Below are 17,900 nucleotides of genomic sequence, written 5' to 3' on the forward strand. Positions count from 1 at the left end.
CAGAACGTCTCCAGTCAAAGAAGACGTACCTAATAATTACAGTACCATCTGCTCGCGGGTGAATAATCAGGCAGCGCTCACAGACAGTACGTGTCTGCACTATTTCTGAACTTAACAACAACATTATTACATACATTACAATTAGCTTACGATATGTTAAACCTCAGGGTGTTCTGGGGAAGCAGTATGACAGGTGAGAGATGTGCTCCTGCATAACTGATAGCTGCACTGTATCTGTTGCCATGGGAGCAATGACAAGCAGTATGGACAGAGCTTTAAGGAAACTTTAAACACACTTTAAGAGGTGTTCTCAGGGCTATATTGTATCTCCTGCATCACAAGGAAAAAGGAGCACCACTGTAATGATAACAGAACTCCAGCTCCAACAGAAAACAAACCAGAGTGAAAGACAGGGATAGAAATTGAGGTACAACGAGCATTGAAGGGCGGATCTTCACTCGATGGAGAGCGCTCCAGGGTTGTGTCAGTCTGTTCCCTGGAGACAAATCAAGCAGCATTCATTCCACTAGATCAGAATGTAACAAAACCTGCCTGCCAACGTATTTAAACAGGTGTTTACCTGCCTTTAATGCACCGAGATCGAGGTTTCTAGGTCACATTGGGATTGACGGTTCATTTTTGCTCTACTAACTTGCTAAGAACGTTTCCACAGACAAGTTCAAACTGATCGTTTCTTGATGTTACCATGCTACGTTTTGTTTTAGGTTGAGCATACAATCACTTGACTGGAAAAATAAATCATGGTTTCATCATCAGCACTTGTTTTGTTCGGATGGAGATGGTTCGACTTCCGGTGAAATCAAGGAGGTTTTGGCCCCCACAAAAATCTCTGGAAACATCCCCAGGTGGGTTTTAACATCCACTGGTGTGACTCAAACTGCGGTCGTTTATAACGCCACCTCCTGATGTGTAAGTCAGCTAATAAGCTCATAATGTGAACGTGACATGCCACGTTTGCTACACATGTAAACCTGGACGCATCCGCGGTTTGCAGAAACGTTAATGGCCAACTTTTGACAGTAGCCAGGCTGCTAGCGGTAGCCATGACGCTAACGCTGTGGCGCCCACACCAATACAACGGAGAGTTGAGAAGTTGTCCGTTTCTGCTTTAAAGAACATGGCGCATTATGTGGCATTCAATTGTCATTGGAAACAGATGGAGGGTGGTCACAGACATTGTTCTTCAGTTACAGCCCCCAAAAAGGGCACAGATGTAACAGGAACAGGGTGCAGAGTGAGATGACCATCATCAACGGCAAAATTACCGTTTCTTTTCAGTCCCTTCAAACTTCTAACTGAACTCAATTGAGGAACAAAAGCCTTTATTCCTTTTCTTGATATGAAATCATTCGTAATTCTGCCTGAGACAATATATGGCCATGCATTCTCCAGGATCCATCAGTGCTTTTAACAGTCCTGTTTTTGCAAACATATTATTCACGCATTTGCACCTTCAGACGGTGCCAGTTTCCCATCCATCCCAGCCGACAACTCCCATGAGCAGAACACAGGGCGAGAAAAACTAAACCGCTGCTGTCCCCGTATCAAATATGAAAGATTTAACAATTTGGATGTGAGAAGGGGCTTTGGCAGGGTGCGGATGACGTGCGCCACATGTGCATGCACAAATGTCATTTGCCAGAGCGCTCGGCATAAATGAAACGCGGCGGCTGAAGGTAGCCGCTCCGAGCTGTTTCAATCAATAACCCTGCTGCCAGTGGGGCTGGGGGACCATTAGCACCAGTGAGCCAAGTAAAGTGACTGTGATGTGAAATGACAGGGGCTTTCACAGAAGCCGTCCTACCGTTTCCCTCATTGTCATTCTCTCTCTCTCTCTCTCTCTCACACACACACACACACACACACACGCACAGAGCTACCCCACATTGCAGCGCCCCTCACTAGGCAACCCAATACACTCATGCTGTTGTTTTGTTTCCGAGAGATGGCTTGATTCATACATTTTAGCAGCCATAAAGCCCCTCGCTTCCCAAAATATATGTCTTTATTCTTTAGGTCATGTTCCTGATCATTCAGTTGCTGTCTAGGGTTATGAAGTAAGACCTTCTAGGATGCTTTGAACGCAACCCATGAATACCACTGACAGCCTACACACATTATGAAGTGAGCGCTGACAATAAAATCGTCCACAAGTCACAGAGAGAACTGCACCCAATGGACTCCAAACTCATTTTCAAACTGTCACCTTGATGCGAAACGCTCCTGTGCATCTACTAAAATGCATTGTGGGTCTCTGAAATGGGCGTTGCCTCGTGCCTAATCACCATATCTCTTTGTATAGGCTGGTGCACAATGTGGCTAGTGTGTGTGTGATCCCCAGACGCAGGCCTCCTGCAGAGTAAATCATTCACAAACTTTAGTTGCACACATTTTCTGCGGAAGGTTTCATCTGTCAGCACACACTGAGCTGATTATAAATAACAAAAGGCTTCCAGGTGGAAACTGTTGCTTTTTACAGTGAACATCATCTCATGTTTGCGTTCAAATCCCTGCTGGTGATCACCTACAGGCTGTCCCGTGGAGCAGCGCCTTCATATTTACCTTTTTTTTTTTTTAAAGCGTGCGTACCTGCACATGACTGCATGCTAAAGTGAGCACAACAGGCAAATAAAGAAAGGGGGGAGGACGCCTTCCTCTCCGCTTCCACATCAAACTTTGGATTTCTCCAATCGAACATACGCCGTCACTCTCCTACCTCTCTCCTCCGGCTCTCCGCCCCGGGTCTGGTGATGAGCGCCGTGTCACCGCACACCACCGCCGCGTCCTCCACGAACACGCAGTCCGGGAGCGACTCGTCCGCGGGGAGCTCGACCACCTCCAGCCCGAGCTTCGTCCGCAGGACCTCGACGTACGCCTCATGCTCCCTCTGCGCCTTGGACAGGTCCACCTCCGCGTCGGTCATCCGGAGCGCCTCCGCGGCCAGGGACGCCGGGACTCCCCGGACGACGGCGTGGGTGTAATGACCAAAACCTGCCATTAAACCAGCCATGTTTTTTTTTTGTTTGCCTTCCCTTCACTTGGCACGCTCAAATCTGGAAACCAAAAAAAAGAAAAAGAAAAAAAAGAAAAAGAGAGGACTGAAAAAACACCCTGGGAGAGAACTCAGCGAATGAATGAGAGAGAGAGTGCTATCAGTTAACCCGACGGTGTCCGGCTTGCTTATTTGTCCCCTGTTAGTTAGTTAGTTGGGTTTGTATTCTTTTATTTACAGTCGCCTGCTGCACACAGTGTCAGTCAGCCCTGCTCCAGTCTCCAGGCGAGCGACGGCGCTTCGGTGACGCGCACCGACCATCACGTGTAGCCGACGAGTCTGTCAGCCTGTCAGCGAGGCGCGCAGCCCAACAAGTGACAGTCCGAACCTGTGGCTCGGTCAGGTCCACACCGGGTCGGCACCGCAGAGCCAGCGAGTCAAAACTCAAAAGTGTCTTTGAGGAGGAAGAAATCTACAGGAGTTTAAATTCTCCACATGTTTATCTCTCTCTCTATATATATATATATTCCTGTGGTTACTAATAGGATCAATCAGACCTGAGATCAATATTTCAAGCACAAATGCAACACACACAAACAAAAAAACCACCCTCCAGTGTCTCAGGTTTGACTCACTTGTTTTCTTTATCTCATGTGATATTTAAAGGTGCATTATGTAGGTTTTTGGGAGGGATTTTTAAATCGGAAGAACTAAATGAACAAACTCTCTTTGTTTGCATCGGTGAATAAACTGAATAAACAAACTGACCTTTAAAGGTGCTATCTGTGGGAAAAGCTGATTTTTGAGTCTCGTTCCCAACTCGTCACACAAAACTCGACGACGCACTGGTTTTGCGGTACGGGTCGGCCGCCATCCCAGCGTCAGTTTTTGACCTTTTTGAAGGTGCGTGTCTTACAAATGGCGTCTTTTTAAAGGAGAACAATATTTCATACCGTTTTAACGTTGTTTCTAAGTGGCGGACCCTGCCACCTTCACTGTTTCAAACAGTGCTCTGGGGACCTTATTTGCCTCTGAGAACAGCTTGTTTATTTGAAAAAAAATAAACATTTCTGCATTCGTATTATTGCCTCATTAAAAGAGTTTGAATTTCTTCTCCAAGCCTACACAGTGTCCCTTTAAACTAATTCTCTGTTGGTCAAGCAATTTGAAGGCGTCACAGTGGAACCTAGGAGCATCGCTTTCACTGCTTTCTGTCATTTTATTCAGATCAAACTATAAGTCGATTGATTGCAATAATATTGGTAGGTTGCAGCCCCAGAATTATGATGTCTGTTGCTGGACCGCTGCACGTAATGAGATTTATATGATGCTTTTTAGAGTCGGCATGCTTTAAGTTGCTGGAATCTGCACCACATTACAATGACTGATATCAAGAACATAAGAAATCAGAGTTAGGGGTTGTGTTGGATGGATGTTAATCACTCATACCACATCTTCTCCTCAGGTTACAAGATTAACATACAATATTTGCAGAAATAAATAACACTTTAGATACAATTCTAGGCTATATCTTGATGCGATCTTTGCAGAAATAGTGCTACGAAGCAACCTGCATCCACGTCAGTAAGTTTACGCCTGAAAAGGGCTGCTGAAAACTGACAGACACCTCTTACACCCAAACAATAAGTAGATAGTAATTCATACATTGGTAATGGGAAAACAAATGTTTCCCCGAGTAAAAGGAGCGAGACGTCTCCCCTAAAAAGAATGGATGACATTCGCTGCAAACAACAAGGATGCTGTTACATCTCGAATCTGCGGGAAGCCAAGGACATGAAGACAGCAGAATAATGATTCCCATGCTCTTGTTGGTGTAATTGTTTAAATACATTTCAACTCTTAGACATAAAAAGCGAGAAAAGAGAAGCCATCTGAACACATCTGTGTTCTAGAATCTGAGAGTTTGGAGACATGTGCAACTGCTTCTCTCCTTCAGGAAATAATGTACACAAACATCGAGGGGAAGGAATATATATCAAGGAGGATCTCTGCAGTGAGAGGAGAGTGTGAAAGGAAGAGCAGTGTTAGTGTATGTGTGCTTATGTGTGTGTGTGTGTGTGTGTGTGTATGTGTGTGTGTGTACGGGAGGGGTGTTATATTCCCTATGGTGCCATCTCAGGAAGGTTCTGGGCCCGGTAAAGCTGTCTGAATGGATGGAATGTTTCTTCAGACGTCCCAGAAGCACATTCTTCCACCGCGGGACCTCGGTTTGTCTTTTCTTGTTCCAAATTCACTCAATTATCCCCGACTGCTCTAAACATTCCAGGACATTCCAGGAGCCCCACATTCCTTTTTCCACTCCAGCCAGGATCACCACCTACCACCCTCCTCTAACACTAACACCTGCCCCCACCCAGATTTCTTCTTCTTCTTTTTTCTTCCTTTCCATCATTCCTCATCACGGATGGACGTGGCCCAAGAAAAGACCCTCTCTTTCTCTTCTCGCTCCAAGCCGAGGAATTCGGGTTACTTTAGATGAAGGAAAAGCCCTCATATTTTAAGCACACCTGGCTGGTACATTGTGCAGTTATAAAAAATAAATAAAAAGTGAGTGAGTGAAAGCAGACGCGATCCTCCAGCTGCGGACGAGGCGGCACCGAGAAAGCAGCCACCTCTTATTTGTCTGCTATGATTGGACTCATGATGAGATCCTGGGCGTCGCAGACACACTTGATTACACAGGTGCACGGAGCATATTCAGCTCTAAGCGGTTTGCCACATTCATGAATCTAATTACAACCGAAAATAAAGTGATGAGACGACGAGAGATGAAATGATAAAATCGCCGTTTCTCGATGAATAATATATATTTTTTTTTGAAGGCACAGTTAGGAACGATACAAGATCGTCTGGAGGAAAGGATGCAGTGGCACTTATCATCGTGCACTACAGCTCACGACTAAAAGCGAATGAGAGCAACATCGTAAAGGACCTTGGAGCCTTAAAGAGGCCTTCTGGGAAATGGGCTTGTAGTTAAAGGAACACTACACACAAAAATGAACATTTCTAATAGAAAATTCAGTCATTATCTACCCACACAAAACATTTCTGGGGCTTCACAGCAACAGCAACAGTGCTGCAGCATTCTCCTCAACATCTGAAGTAGAGAGGGACGTGTTTTCTACCATAAGAAATAACGTGACGATTCAAGAACTGAGGGAAAATGAGTTTTGGGGAAATGGTATCGAGTATTTTCAAGTCCGACAGACGTCAGGAGTCTTCGGTGTCCAACGTGAGCTCCACATCTTTGTTTTTTGATGTGATGAGTCGAGTCTGAAGTCATCAAATGTGTGACTTCATTCTGAGCCCGAGTCATTTCACTCGAATCCACGCCTCTGCTCGCCGGTTTTTTTCACACCAAGTCCATTGACACCGTCGCGCTGTTGAAGATTCTTGCTAACACACCAAATGTTCCCAAATCCCACTGAAGATGGTTCCATACAAACACACTGCTTATACTTCTATCTGAGTAAAGTTTGGTTTACTGACAGTTTTCTTTACATTTTCAGTAAAAAAAAAAAAAAAAAATGGGTTGACTATGACTGACAGGCTGTCAGGAAATAACAGTTGTTGATCTTGGTCTTTTCACAGGGTTTGATGACAATAAGAAAAAACAGAAATCATCTCTGTCATCCTTGAATGCACCAAGTATCTGAAAGTAGAAGGAAGCAGGTTGAGGGAAACTGAGCCTATGAATAAAATGCTAATTAAAACACGAACTCACTCCATAACTCCACAGATTGATAATACTGTGTCAGAGTATCGGAGAGGGAAATTTCCCCTGAATGTATCTTTGCTGTAATCAATTTAGACACAAACGGCGGACATGTTTCCACACAATTACGGCGGTTAATTACATTTTTTTGGCAGGGGAGGTACCTCTTTTGTCAATTTTTTTTTGACAGAGCTGTAGATTCATCTGTCTTTTATGGTATGATTCATGTGTGAATATTAATGAACCTATTCCAGTAAGACTGCTACTCTGTCTAACTCTGCCGCTTCCGCATCACATTTCAAAAGCCCTCAGCCCGCGTTACACCGCATCTAAAAACAGGCTCTGTTTCGTGGCAAAATGTGATATTGTGAGCACCGATCGCAGCCTCTAACTTTTCAGCGGTCAGCAGAGTTTACTGCTCGTCTTGCTGTCTTGCCCCGAAGCCTGTCAAGTTCACACCTCAACAGCTGATTGAGTTAATCTCATAAATATATCAAGTTTATTACCAGGAGGTGACCTTTGACGAGTCTGCCACGCAGTTAGCTTCTCCACTTTCCTTTGCATATTCAGTGAAAGATGTGCGTGTCAAGTGCGAGGGGACACACAGTGCGAGTGTCTTTTAAAGCAGTCAGGAATACAAAACCAGGCATATGATTTGCTTTGTTTTTGCCAGCACAAAAATACACTTGCTTGCATAGGAACTGCTTGTTCTCGTGGCATGTTAGGCAGAAGATTATATTTACTGCACTTTCCTGAAACGTGATGCTGCAGCAGATGTTAGCGTTGCTATACAAATGTTTGGACAACACAGTTTGCTGCACAAGTACAGGAAAAACCCGTCCTCCTTCATCCTGCGAGCCATATCCATGCTGAGAGCTAGCTGCAATCCTATTGGACTATTGAACAGACCCACAGTGAAAGTTAAAATAATCTGAACGTCACTGAAGGCCTGAACAGGAGACTGCCTAGAGACTAGACTGCTATATCCATGCATGTACCTAGACCATAGTTGCCAACTCTCCCGATTCACGCGGGAGACTCCCGATTTTTAACCCTATCTCCCTCGATGCTCCCGGTCAGTAATTTCTCCCGTTAATCTCCCGATTTTACAGTAAAGGAAACAAGTAAGATTGTGTCCCTATATTTGTTGCAGTATCTGGCAACCCTGGCCTGCCTGTGTGGATGAGCAGGTGTGTGATTGTTCCTGATAAATCCCACAATCCAGCTTTTCCGACCTGAAAATGAGGCTCTCGTGAATCATGCAAATCTATTTTTCTTTTTTTTTTTTTTTGGGGGGGGGGGGGGGGGGGGCGCAAGGCACGGTCGGTCGGGTGGGTATTGATAAACATAATGACATTTGATTTTGATGATGACGTGATTTTTGTCGGTTTAATATCACGAGCGAATGGGGAATTTAAATTGCACACAGTGAAAGCACCACACCCCAAGTTATCTTGAAATCGATTATTATTTTCATTACTGCTATTTGTACCATTGAAGTTGAGTGACTGAAATCCTCGTCATCCTATTCAAAGGCTGCAACAGGCGACTCGTCGAACCGGGGTGAAGTTAGTTTCAGTTTGGATATTCTGTGGATATCGCGTCCAGCTGAGACTTTACTGAGGTTCTCCCAGTGTCAGCAGCAGGAGGGCGGTCAGCTCACCTCTCAGAGCCTGGCGCTGAAACACTGAGACTGATTTAGGGACCGTCATTAAATTACTTAGCATAAATAAATTAATACAAAATAACTGCTGTTTTTTAGAATATCTTTCATGTCATGTGACCCAGTGACTCCAAACCAGCTGCAGATTGTATCAGTAAACTGGACGAGTAAGACACCTATTGTTATTGTATTTTAGTGCTTCCTCTATTCAATATGAATATTAATATGCAGAAATTATGATGAATTATTATGATAAATATTATGAATTATTTCTCAATAGCTTCCATGGCATGTGGCTCACTGACTTCTGAAATGCTCAGGATGTTAACATATTTTCAAACAGCAATGTCAGCTTCTACACTATTTTGTCTCATGTCTTAGATTCTGATTCTGAAATTCTGAAAATGATTTTCTTTTCAAAAATCTCACGAGTAGGTGAGATTTAAAGGGTCATTTTTCAAATTTTTTTCCGGGGGGGCATGCCCCCAGACTCCCCTAGTGTTGCTAGGTTATCAACTCAGAGCGCAGCTGCTATAAAAAAATTAGGGGAAACACTGTTCTAAGAATTTTGTGTGGTTTAAAATACAAGGCAAGAAATTATGACAAATAAATCGCACACCTGGCGAAGGAACCTTGTGACTTGGGCCGATACACCGATGAAAAAAATCTCCCTATTTTTCACAACCCAATGTTGGCAAGTATGACCTAGACTGAGGTGGATTTCTGGCCAAATGTGTCATAATTATCTGAAATTAAATAAAAGTTAAAAAAAAAAAAAAGAAGCACAGACTGCCTCCAAGGTAATCTTGGGGGAGAAATTTAATAATTAAGGATATGAAGAAACAACTAGATTATGAAAAGTAATTCTCCCTCAAGGCCTTTCCATTTAATTACATCAAGATAACAAGGACAAAATGGCCGAACACAAGCTTGGGCCGCACTTCTTTTCACTTTTAAAGAATCCTCAAAACCCGCTGACAAAAGTTATTCAAGCAGATCCTGTGATAAAGACATTTCTGCCTTCGCACATCTGTATTTTTTCAGAACTGGATTCGGAATTTTAATCTTTGGCCTCGTCTCTGCCCCCGTTCACATGAAAACGACCAATAACTCAGCAGACTTCCTGTTGCTCCATGAGGCTGACAGACAGAGGAAGTGTTGCTAGTACAAAGTGCACAGCAGTGATGACATGTATCTTGAATATACTACAGTGGAATCTGTTGTTTAAACATGCGGGGCCGTCCTGCCCTGTTCCATCTGTCACTTAGACATAAATGGGGAGGCTGAGGGCCGCTCGCCACAGACTTCCTGAGGGCCGCCGTCTCTTCCACTGATGGAGATCCTGGTGGGAATCTGACAATGGGTTTCCATTACGCTGAGTCACAACACAACACACAAACTTTGGTGAACAGCGATATCACCAAAGCATCCCTGCTGGAGGCTGTGGAGCCGCTCACATAAACATGCAACAGATGAGCATGTGGCGAGCATGATCCGATGATAATTTCTGTGGAAGAGAGAGAGACCCCCCCCCCTCCTCATTTCTGTGACGCATACGAGAGTGTATACTGCATGTGTGTGTGTGTGTGTGTGATGGAGGTGTTCAAACATCCTCAGTGGAAAGTATTATGCCAGAGCAATGGCAAAACAGAGACTCATGTCCAACTTTTTGGAATATTTCCTGAACAATTAAAGGATGAAGATTACTGTAATGGTATTCTCCATTGACGCACAGTTACACCACTGTTTCCTATCGCAGTGACACATGAGCGGAGGCAAACATGGAGCCATACACAGGCACGGAGACTCACATTCAGTATGCACACAAACACATGAGAGAGACTTTAGACAAACATGGCGGAGAGCAGTCAAACAATACATAAGACCTGAGACACTAGAGGCATTAAAGGGATATTTCAGCAATTTAGTATTGCACTTATTCCACACATTTAGGAGACTTGGAAGGAATATTAAAAGTGTAATATGTAGGAATTTAGTTAAAAACATTATTCAAAAACCTAACTAAATTATCAAGAGAAGATCAAGAACTGTTTGGGCTCTAAGAGGTTCATGCATACTATGTGTTGCAGAGATATCTACTGAGGTTAGCCTGCTAACCAGCCAACCCCGGTCTGTCCTGCTCCAAAGCTAGCTAGCTGTGCTAGCAGGATAAATATCAACATTTCCCTGCTGTAACAAGCTCCCAGTCTGGATCGCTAGCTGCATGGGCAACTGAGCTAACAGCAGCTACATTTAGCAGCAGTGAGCGGTTACTCTAGAGCTATGCTGCCCCCTAGTTGTTTTGAGTACACAACATATGCTGGTCTTGCTAGCGACTGGTCACCAGCAAGACCAGCATATGTTGTATTTTGGTGCTGGTCTATGCTGGTTTTTCCAGCAGGGTAATGAACAAATATATATCGATATACATTACATGTTCACTAAATTCCACAACTAAATGTCTACATTGCACTTTCAAAACAATGCCCAACAGAATGCACGCGAGCTCCCGCCGTATAAACACTTTGATGTTTAGGCGAGCTAAATTCCCTTGCTAACGTTACTTCGGCATGTCCCTTGTCACATAGACAATATATACATTCATTTTGACACATTACAACCATTGCTCTTACCTGCAAGGGGGAAAATAGAAAGGAATGAAGCCGACACAATGTTGCTGGCTTCAAGTCCAAAGTATAATGAAGGAGCCGTGAACAACATCCTCCCCTTACAAGAAAACATGGAAGACCAGAGCAACAGATCACCCGGAAGGCCAGAGCAATGTATTCCAGATAACTGAGAATTAAACCGAGGAAAAAACGGAAACATGAAAATGTATTTTCTCCAAATAAGAAATATGAAGTGAAGTCGAATGCAATTTCAACACACATTGTTTGTCTTTTACATGCAATGCTCGTTTTTATATCCATTACACTAAATGTGACTGCTGTTGGCTAGTTAGCTCGGTTAGCAGTGCAGCTAGCAGTCTAGACTGGGAACATGGTGCACCAGTGATGTGTTGATGTTTTTATACCACAAGCAAAGGAGCTTTGGACCAAGATGGGCCAGGGCTAGGCGGTTAGCATGCTTACTTCAGCGGATGTCATAATGTCAACTGTCACTTCTTCACATAGTGTTGATTATTTTAGTTTTTAATAGTTTTTACATACATTTTAAATACTGCACCTTTAAAGCCGATTTGTCTTACCGTTTAAAATAAACAACTTAATGTTTAATTCCAAACCCAAACCGGGATAATGACATCATCAGGGTGATCTTTCCAGCTTCCTCCACACATTTTACAGCTGTTCTCACCAAGATGGGCCAACAGATTTTGATGAGTAAAATAAATGCAGGGCCCCTTTAAAATCTCTTATTTGACACTTTCAGGCAAATGCTAACACACATTAGCACAATACAGCTGGAAATACACACGAGAAAGCATTGCACATGTGCTCGCACGGACACACCCCCTATCCAAATGCAGAAGGCTGCACACACCTCCAGTCCAAACCCTCGCAGAGACACACGCTGTACGGATCTGTCCACAGTGTAATCACATGAGTATCATATTTGAAGACCCCAGTGGTTACCGACGTGGACAAAACAAAAACAACATCACTCGTAACCTAAGCCCGGACAGCCCCGAAACAGTTTCTGTCCACATCCGAAGTCCCTATCAGGAGGGAAAAAAAACTTTCCCTGGAGAAAAAGATCCTTTAAGAAAACAATCTAGCCGCTGTGACTCATATTCTTACACCGAGAGTACGGTGATGAGTCAGGGTGTTGCATTTAAAAGCTGATTCAACTCACCAAAGTCAAAGTCTGAAGAATAAAGGGAAGAGACAAAAGAAGACTCACCAAAGAGGCTCTCCAGCCGCGCCGCGCCGCGCCGCTCTGAGCTGCTGTCTCGTGTGGAAACTGCACACGAGGTTAGAGCGGAGACACGAGTGAAATGTCCGATCCTTGAAAACCTAAATAAACCCTGTGCACTCGTGCAAAGTGTCCTCTTTGGTATCAGCTATCAGTTCATGGCAGGAGGCTAGTATCAATGCCTTTTACGCTGCGTCTTTACGCACTTCGGTTCCATCTTAAGTGTTCATCAATCGGGATCATTGGGAAAAAAAAACTTCGGTGAAAGGGACTTATTGAGACTAAAAAAAAAAAAAAAAAAAAAAAATAGAAACAAAGACCAAGTATTTGTCTCCCCCCACCAACTCCACAACATCCCTTTGTGGAAAATTGGATCACTTTACCTACACCGGGACCCGCTAACCCCCCCTCCCGGAACGTGATGGACAGATTGCGTGAAAAGTCAAATTGCCTCAAGGAATGAAAGCAGAGGAATTTCCCTGCATGAAGAACATATTTAACAAGCCTTTAAGCTGTCAGGAATGCTTTGTGGTCTGCTGGCCAAAGGCAGAGAGAAATATGTTAATAATGTAGGCTACTGCCATACCAAATATGGCAATATTGTTACGTCTGAGCTCTGGTGCGCATCTGGAAACGCTTAGCTCCCCTGAATAAAGGCGCTGGAAAGCCAGAAATAGCCGCTGTTAAACGTATTTCTGCCCACACCTTTAGGCGCACGGAGAGAAAACCTACAGCTATTTTAAACGTGGCGGCTGCAACACGCTGTAAAAGTGGATTTAACAAATTGCTTTCATCAGCAAAAGCATCACTGACACCAAATGAAACCGGAATCAGCTCATTATAAGCTTGAGAGGTTTTGGAACACGTCTTTGGGGTGTTCTCTGGCCTCTTTTATTGTATCCAAACCACAAGAAAACAGACGCACGGTGCACTGGTAACATTAAGTTATAAAACACCAAACTATGTGTTTCAATCATTTTTGTTTTAAAAGTGTTAAAGAGGAGGAAAGTCACCCTCGAAAAGTCCAAACAAAGCGCCCAAAGTGCGCTACTTCTTCAGAAACGGTCCTCTGAACCTGGGTTGATAGATGTGAGAAGCGAGCGAGAGGACGAAAAATGAAAGGGGGGATAAACAAGAAGGGAAAAATGTGAGACGGAAAAGTGTGTTCAGATGGGATCCAGGGGGGAAAAATCCATTTGAGAGAAGAAGAGAGAAAAAAAAAAAAAAAAGACAGAAAGAGAGAGAAAGGTTTAGACAGGGTGGAGCTTAGGTCTTGGATGGAAAATGCGCCGAGAAACATTCCTGGCATAGTTTGGGAACAGTTCAGCAAGCAGCCCGATGACGTCGGCTTCCCACTACGGTATAAAAGTGCGGAGGTGGCCGGACCTCAGCAGACTGCAACCGCTTTACCGAGAGCTTCACCTACTCTAAAAAAGGAGCCTCTCACACTTAGAGACTACCCGCAAAACAAGTCAAGAGACAGACGACTGAGAGAGGGAATATCTAAGGACTCCTCTGAAGACAGACTTTATCCACTTTTCACACAACTGGGAACAGGATTCCTCTTGAGAACGCTGAAGAAATTTATCCAAGATGCTGATGCTTACTGTTGTCGTTACCTTCCTTGGGAGCCTTAACTTGGTGAGTCTCTCTTTACGATCTAAGCAGCGTTTGAGCCGTTATGATTCTCTGTGTTTTAGCCAAGGAGAGGGACGGGAGCGCACGTTTCTTTAGACGGGACGAGCTATTGAGAAAGTTCTGGGATAATCTGTGTGGCATGGCTTCAAAAGTGTCAGTCTCTAATAGAGGATTGTGTTGTCGGCTGTACAGGTCCTCTCCTCCTCCTCCTCCTCCTGCCCCTCCGTGTGTGCGGAGTGTCCGCAGGAGATGCCCAAGTGCGCACCCGGCGTGAGCGTCGCCCTGGACGGCTGCGGCTGCTGCAAAGTTTGCGCCAGGCAGCTGAACGAGGACTGCAGCCTGACCGAGCCTTGTGACCACACTAAAGGGCTGGAGTGTAACTTTGGGGCCAGCTTTGCCGCTGCTACTACTCGTGGCATCTGCCGAGGTATGTACGAAAAGCCCATCCAGCTCCAGATGTGCATGCTTCTGACTGTCTCAAGTGGTTTTCTCTCTTTAAATGAGGGCGTTTATTCATGAGTATGGGAACCTGTGTGATTTCAGCACTGTGGAATGCAGATAGAAAGGAAACTTAGGCTAGACCTCAAAGTACAGACAGCCCACTGTGGAGGGAAAAAAGACTCCTCAGGCAGCCTGAAGAATTTCACAGTTTAACTGATCCTTACCTGGCAGCCATGTGATGTCTTCAGCAGACGTCTCCGAGCAGAGCAGGAAAGAATAACATTCCTTTCCTCCTGTTTTTTTCTCCCGCTGCAGCCAAGTCAGAGGGCAGACCCTGCGAGTACAACAGCAGGATCTACCAGAACGGAGAGAGCTTCCAGCCCAACTGTAAACACCAGTGCACATGCATCGACGGGGCGGTGGGATGCGTCCCGCTGTGCCCCCAGGAGCTCTCCCTGCCCAACCTGGGCTGTGCCAACCCCAGACTGGTCAAGGTGGCGGGCCAGTGCTGCGAAGAGTGGGTGTGCGATGATGGCAAGCAGACAGACATCCTGGAGAAGATCTTTGGCAAAGACGTGCTGACCGACGAGCTGGAAAGAGACCTCACCAACAGGAACGAGCTCATCACTATCGTCAAGGGAGGACTCAAGTCCCTAGCTGGTAAGAGAGCCTCTCAGCCTGGCGATTCGTGTCGTTTTTCTGGATCTCTATGCAGAGGATTGTAAGATGCTAACGTTTGTTTTCTTCTTTCATTCACAGCATTCAGAGCGCAGCCTGAGGTCCACATGTTTGACAGCCAGAAGTGCATCGTCCAAACCACGCCCTGGTCCCAGTGCTCCAAGAGCTGTGGAACAGGCATCTCCACCAGAGTCACCAACAACAACAGCGAGTGCAAGCTGGTCAAAGAGACGCGAATCTGTGAAGTGCGGCCATGCACCCAGTCACCTTACTCCAGTCTGAAGGTAAGCTTGAGCCACCGCCACTGAAAGCGATTGGAAGCGTGCACGACACCAAATAATGCATCACTTCTGGATCCGAGGGCGCGACTAACCTCCGTCTCCATCTTGTTTGTTCCTCTGCAGAAGGGAAAGAAGTGCAGCAGAACCAAGAAGTCCAGCCAGCCGGTGAGGTTCACCTACGCCGGCTGCTCCAGCCTGAAGAAGTACAGGCCCAAGTACTGCGGCGCCTGCGTGGACGGCCGCTGCTGCAGCCCCCACGACACCAGAACCATCCGCGTCAAGTTCCGCTGCGAGGACGGCGAGACCTTCAACAAGAACATCATGATGATCGAGTCCTGCAAGTGCACCTACAACTGTCCCCATGCCAACGAAGCCTCCTACCCCTTCTACCGCCTCTCCAACGACATCCACAAGTTCAGAGACTGATTGGTGACGAACGTCCAAAGAAAAAAACCAAAAAAAAAACCCCCTCAGCAAGAGAAAGAGGTCATCCGCAGTACTGGCAGCCAATGGCGGTCCAGATGAAACACAGGGGTGTAAATAGACTACCAATCAACTACCAGCTTCTTGTTGTAACTAGATTCCCAAGGAATTGTGGGCTTACATCATGAGGACTTAATGAAGTGCACTGTTTGCTGTGACTACATCAGCATTCTTACCTATGAACTGCTTCATATTAATGGAGCCTGTGAAGTAGCTTCGTTATGGAGCAAGATGTAATTAATATTTGTACATTTATGTTAGTCGCTGATATCAATTCACTGTGTATATTTTGATCCTTTACATCAGACATGACACAGACTGTAGACTTGTGTGTGTATATGTAGATATGCACACGCGCAACTTCAATTAGCATACCATCCCGTATCTTAAGAGCAAGACACCGAAATGTAACCTCTGGACTTGTTTGACAAGCGCGGTGGTTTCATTCCTTCCTGACGTGGGCATTATTGTTCATGTTTTGTGGCAGCTATTGAACTCCCTTGGTGAAAACAACAACAAAAAAAAAAAAGAAAAGGAAAAAAAAGACAAGACAAAGCGAAACATGTCAAAGGATGAATGAATGTTTTTATTATTGTTATTAATATTATTTATCAAAAAAAAATGTAGCTACTTTATTTGGATATTATGTGTCATACTGGAATAAATTGTAAAATGATTTAATTTTATATGCTACAAATAAAACTGATTTATTTATGAGAGATGACATCGCCTGAGTTTCGGTCTGTTCAAGTGTCTCTGCAGGGGCAAGTGATCACATGCACGGGGCTGCGGGTGGTGGTGGTGGGGGGGTCGGTGGGGATATTTAAAGTCACTATTACCAGAGAAAATCCTCCTGTTATATCATTGTGTAGGCCCAACAGATTCTCAGACAGACACCGAGCGAGGTCAGTCTGTTCTTATATAACACACCCTTGGAGGCTCCCGCTCCTGACTTTCTGTTCTTTGGAATGCCATTCTGCAGCGAGCTAGCTTGCTTTCATTTGATCTGGCTAAGCCATACACTTGACTGATTCTGAGAGAGGGGGAAAAAAAAGATTAAGTCCACGAGTAGCAATGAGTATGGGAGTATGCCAAGAATCTTAAGTGCTTCTCTGAATGGGCCGGGATTAGACACCATGCAAGAAGGACAATGACTATTATTGTATACAATGGGCTGTATACAAAGCATGCATTCCCCGGGAAGGTCTTTTTTTTTTTTTTCCACGCAGCGGAATAGCGCGACCAAACTGACCTAATTCATTAGCAGTCGCCTTTAAAAGTGAATTAGTTGCATTGGCCTCTGTTGGCTCTTAAACTGCAGGGGTCTGCTAAACAGTTGTAAACAGGCCCGCGAAAGGAGGGAGGGCTTAAGCCTTCCTTTCCAGCTTTCAGTTTAACGGGCATTAAGAAATACTATTATGAGGGCTAAACAGGCGAAGGACAGGAAACAGGGGTAACATAGCTGCTTCAGTGGTCATAGAAACTTCAAGCTCAGTTTTACAGCTAACAGAAACGGTTTGCTGCTGCTGTCACAAACACCGCTAGACTCCAGCCCCGGTGTCTTTCGTAATTTGTGTTTACCTGAGCTCCGATCGGTCCTGTTGGTTTTGTGACCCCGATGTGCAAGACATGTGTGATTAAATAAGACAACAAGCATCGGTCTGAGAGGGACACGTGTTATTGTTCTGTTCCGAGACGCGGGATGCTCGCACCTGGTACAAATACCTCCGGTACAGTTTGAACCGGGGTAGGAAGAGCAGAGCTCAGGGGCAACGACAGGGAAGGGTTTCTTTTTTTGATCCAGGTAGAGGGAGCGGCTCAGGAATGCAGCAGTGGCTCAGAAAGCAGACATCCTGATGGGCGGCAGATGTTGGAAAATATTTCAGAGCAACATGTTCACTTCAGCTGAGAAGGTTTTCCGAATATACACAAACACTCCCAAGTCCTCGCTTGTGTCCACGAAAGGCATTTTATCTCCTCACAAACAACTACAAAAGCTCGTCTGTCCGAAAAGGTTCCGTGGCACTCGCACACAGCCTTCCTGCAGAGCTGCTGGAAATAAGTCTTAATCGAGTGCATTTAATAAGAGCTTGA

General features: G+C 44.9%; 2 protein-coding genes across 2 annotated transcripts in view; one reads left to right on the forward strand and one right to left on the reverse strand.

Moving 5' to 3' along the window:
• ddah1 (dimethylarginine dimethylaminohydrolase 1) overlaps positions 1 to 3,351 on the reverse strand; it is an 81,847-nt gene extending 78,496 nt beyond the window's left edge. The window contains exon 1 of the mRNA XM_030432653.1: positions 2,738 to 3,351. Within this exon, the coding sequence (XP_030288513.1) occupies positions 2,738 to 3,031 (294 nt within the window). The 5' untranslated portion in view covers positions 3,032 to 3,351. The remainder of the gene's footprint in view (positions 1 to 2,737) is intronic.
• A 10,307-nt stretch (positions 3,352 to 13,658) lies between these two features.
• On the forward strand, positions 13,659 to 16,528 carry ccn1 (cellular communication network factor 1). The gene is made up of 5 exons (XM_030432651.1): positions 13,659 to 13,926; positions 14,116 to 14,350; positions 14,680 to 15,024; positions 15,124 to 15,326; positions 15,447 to 16,528. Exons 1-5 carry the CDS (start codon positions 13,879 to 13,881, stop codon positions 15,747 to 15,749), a joined length of 1,134 nt encoding a protein of 377 aa, XP_030288511.1. The 5' UTR covers positions 13,659 to 13,878; the 3' UTR covers positions 15,750 to 16,528.
• The last annotated feature ends 1,372 nt before the right edge of the window (positions 16,529 to 17,900 follow it).

The sequence above is a fragment of the Sparus aurata genome, chromosome 11 (assembly GCF_900880675.1).
Source record: "Sparus aurata chromosome 11, fSpaAur1.1, whole genome shotgun sequence".
Lineage (NCBI taxonomy): Eukaryota > Metazoa > Chordata > Actinopteri > Spariformes > Sparidae > Sparus > Sparus aurata.

Coding starts and splice junctions, on each gene's coding strand:
- ccn1 (XM_030432651.1), top strand. CDS start 13,879: ATGCTGATGCTTACTGTTGTCGTTACCTTCCTTGGGAGCCTTAACTTG. Junction 13,927..14,115: donor TCCTTGGGAGCCTTAACTTG/GTGAGTCTCTCT, acceptor TCGGCTGTACAG/GTCCTCTCCTCCTCCTCCTC. Junction 14,351..14,679: donor TACTCGTGGCATCTGCCGAG/GTATGTACGAAA, acceptor CTCCCGCTGCAG/CCAAGTCAGAGGGCAGACCC.